Below are 4,126 nucleotides of genomic sequence, written 5' to 3'. Positions count from 1 at the left end.
AAAAAAAAAAAAAAAAAAAAAAACCGCCTTGATTAGCCGTTTTGACCCAAAAAGGTTACACGTAGTAAGACGACGACACTCGTGAAGAAAGAGTAACGTCGATCTGTTGTCTCGTGTAGTTTTTGCACTAAGCTACGGATCAGTGCAATTTAGCGAAAACGCGCTGGCAGACGGAGTGGGTTCAGGTAAAACGCGCGATAAGATCCGATCGAGTAATGAAAACTGTACGAAGCTTACCGTAATCGCTTGTATCCTCAGTCGTGCTGTTCACCGTGCCATCCGGGTACACTTGAAGGTATCTGTTCTTGATGAACATCTTTATTTTTCTCGCGGTACCGGTGATGTGCGATAAATTGGCCGTAGACCTTTCGTTCCTGGGGCCCGCCGCCTCTTCTGCGTCTCGAATGTTGCTGTTCCGTTCGGCAATCAGGGACCGGCGCCCTACCGACGAACCAAACGCGACACCGCACAACAAGTACAACACTAGTAAGACTGCGGCACACCGACTGCTATTGCTGCTGCTAGAGTACACGCGCGACCGTTTCACCATGACTTCAGGCCATTTCCTGGTGGTACCGGGCTGGGTACCGCGTCAGGGCCCGTCACGCCGGACACCGGTACCCGCCTCGCTAGGCCACCACATGTCGGGACCACTACGGTCGGTCCCCGACCGACATGATAACGCGATCGCTATTAACTTTCAAAAATTATTAATTCCGCGAAAAATAAATTATTTTTTTTTAATTCTATGTAAAATTTTTACTATTGACCAAATGCGCGTAGAGGTCGTACGCATAAAAATCTTGTGCAGATAAGGTCACACACGTCGAATAGTCTTCGTCCGTCTCGCGACACCCGTGTCCGTCTTCCTTGTGTCTAATAAACGGCGCGACGTGCGGTTGGCGACTGGCCGAGAGAGTAGAGAACGGCGCGAGGAATCACGAATCATGGGGACCACCAGACGGTATTCAATTTGTCGGTCAGGCCATGTGACCCGGCGCTCACGTTCGGCCTACAGATGGAGCCACAGTGTACAATGAGCCGTGTAAGTGGTGATGAACAACCATGTGTGTTATGAGTACCGGTCGTTTCAAACTCGATAAAAAACTGCCATGTTAAGGCACTGTGATAAAACTATTCTGCTGTCTTATTATCACGAAAAAATTCAATATAAATATATTAAGTAAATTTTTAGAATTGAGGTAATAACTAAAATATATGCGACACAAAATCTATATTTTGTACTTATTTCACAGACGGACCCACATCTCTTTAAACGGATTGTACATACAAATCATACTTATGATATCAAATATTGTAAAAATAAAAGTATAATTGAAACTGACAATGATTAAATACAGAAAATAGAAGTAAATATCGCATACGCATTTTGAAAAAATTACTTTGCTGATATTTTATATTCATTGATGAGGCGGAGATTTAACAACTTGAATACTCGTCCCAATAAAAAAATGTATTGTCTTATTGTGCTATATATGCTTACAACTTATACATTTTTTTAAAGTTTATTTCAGAAATATACCAAATAAATATTATTGATGTCTTTGTAGAATGTGGTATCAATTGCTAACACTAATAAATTAAAAATAATTATTTAAGTGATTAAATTACACCAAAACTTCTTCAAAAACAATTTTATCATTGTAACTTGCAATTCAATTAAAGTTAATACTTAACATAGTAATTGAATTTGAGTTTGTATACTATAAAAAATAAAAATATTTTATTAGGAATATTAAACAGATTTAGATGCTAATTTTTTTATTGCTATAGCCACTGGCTGTTAGTAAAATTACAGAGTATCTGTGACGATAGTCACGTTTATAAACTGTTATGAAAGTTTTTATTGAGGAAATCTAAAAAAATAATTATAAGATTGATTTGGACGTATTATGTTTAATAATGTTCTTAACTTGATCATATAATGAATTTCGAATTATTCTTATTAATTTAAAATTATGTTACACAGAGTTGATATACTTTACAATATTATATGAAAAACCCAACACACAGAAGTCAGTTGACTTCCCTCAAACTTGATATAAGCTTTATGATTCAATCGAGTACCACAAATTTCCAATTAATCAACTTCGCTAAAAAAGTACTTCATATTACTAAACTCTTGTTCTAATCACTTTATCTAATTTTCTTCTCTTATATATTCCTGTAAGTTCAATATGAATAAAATATTTGTTTATACAAATAATTATTTTTAACTCTAAACATGGCTTAGCCTAACATTGTTTTTAGTTTACATTAAACAATTCATTGTCAAAACGTTCAAGTTGAAAACACTTTATAATGCAAGCCCATTTCAAATTTAAATATTAGTAAGATGTTATTAGTTTGTTAGAGGTTACTATATTTTTTATCATGTAAAAGTATTAAATATAAAACGATAAACTTTTAAATGCATTTATAATTTGTTATATATGTTCATATAATAACACTGTTGTTCATAGATTTTTATTTTAACACAATATTACCACTATTTAAGTTCCTTATGGATTTATCAACAATGATTAAGTAGCATAAAAGACTATCAGGTCTTGTTAATTTCAATTCTACCATCGTATCGCCATTATCGTTTACATGCCAACGGATTTAATTCGACAGTCGACCTGTACATAAAACTATTAATATTGAAGTATAGGCGATTTATTTGGAACACAAATCGCAATTATTACAAGAGGACTCAGAGGCGTCGGCAACATAAAAACGAATCACGTGACGTCATTTTGACACAGTTGCGCCTGCGGGTTTTCCACAAACATTTTACATTCGGCAAAGCATCAAATAATAATAACAATTAAAAAATTAAACATTATTTGCACACATGTTGCTAATCACGTACACATTACGGGCTACAGTGTCATGATTCATGACGTATAATCCCAATACACATCATGCATACTGTAATAAGATAATTAAGATATTGCTTAGATCGTTTATAGTCAGCAATAAACTTTACCGATTATTAATTAGGTAACAATAACTTATGTATCAGAGTTAATTAATAAATAAATTTAATGCTTACAAAATAAAAATTAACAGTAACAAATGACAATAAGTTAAAAAATATCAACCTTTAATGAATATAGATAATACTTTTTGATGAAAAAAAGAAGTGTGGCTTTGTTCAACAGCCAAATCTCTTCTAGATATATTGTACTAAATATTTTTTTATAAGACTTTTAATGATTAAAGACAGGTTTGTACTGTTTTCAATCATATGAAAATGTGCTAGTCATTTTTCTCAAAATTAATACAAAATTTAATGTTAACAAATGCTTTTGGTATATATAAATTTATTTTACGTTAACTCTGATTTATAAACATATATACTATAAAAAAGCATTTTTTATGAATAAGAGCACATGTTGCTTTTTGACATTTTTTATTATTCGTGAAAATTGTGAGCAAATTTATGTCGTATCTACTGATATCACTGTCAATTACAAATATGTAATTTTATTACCAATATATTGTTATTTGAATTAAGTTAGTTACATTCATTTATTGGTAAAAATATTTATTTTTTGTACTACCCGATACTCTATAAAAAGTGTCACATGTATTTTTTCATAAAGATTGACAACCTTCAATACAACTAAATAGGAAAAAAGTAAAAATTATACAACTTTATAGTTACAGGGTCCAATAAAACAACACGAGTTAATTTTTCCACATTATCAAGAAAAAAGAAAAACTAATTACAGAAAAAAACACTTGTGTTTCAATTTTCAAAATTATCCAAATGAAAGAAAATAATGTACTATTTTTGTAAAACTAACAAAGGAAATTTTTTATTACTTTATTATTACAAGAAAAATAGTATTACCATATTCAAAATAGATAGTAAAAATAGATTTAGTAAAACATAATTGTTGATAAATAAACGTTTTTAATCACTGAAATTATACTATGGTATTTCATTTCTAAATTAAATAAATAACACTACTGTACATTAGTTTGTAGGGTATTTTTTATCAAGGCTTGCTTAAATTACAGGCGACTGACAAGAGAGGTAGATTTCTATTGAAAAAATATTTACATTATTATATGTTTTTGTACAAAATATAAGATAATGAATAAAAAAAAACGG

At 31.4% G+C, this 4,126-nt stretch overlaps 1 protein-coding gene and 1 long non-coding RNA gene across 2 annotated transcripts in view; one reads left to right on the top strand and one right to left on the bottom strand.

Moving 5' to 3' along the window:
- Positions 1-910, bottom strand: part of LOC126907738 (protein let-756) — a 38,094-nt gene extending 37,184 nt beyond the window's left edge. Inside the window, exon 1 of the mRNA XM_050689309.1 lies at positions 238-910. Coding sequence (XP_050545266.1) covers positions 238-550 — 313 coding nt within the window. The 5' untranslated portion in view covers positions 551-910. The remainder of the gene's footprint in view (positions 1-237) is intronic.
- The window catches only part of LOC126907834 (uncharacterized), an 85,950-nt gene that overhangs the window by 75,049 nt on the left and 6,775 nt on the right, over positions 1-4,126 (top strand). The gene's annotated exons all lie outside the window — the stretch shown is intronic.

This window comes from Daktulosphaira vitifoliae, unplaced genomic scaffold (genome assembly GCF_025091365.1).
Source record: "Daktulosphaira vitifoliae isolate Bord-2020 unplaced genomic scaffold, ASM2509136v1 Scaffold_1, whole genome shotgun sequence".
NCBI classification, from domain to species: domain Eukaryota; kingdom Metazoa; phylum Arthropoda; class Insecta; order Hemiptera; family Phylloxeridae; genus Daktulosphaira; species Daktulosphaira vitifoliae.
The sequence above is the reverse complement of the archived record's forward strand: the minus strand, read 5'-3'. Positions and strand labels throughout refer to the sequence as shown.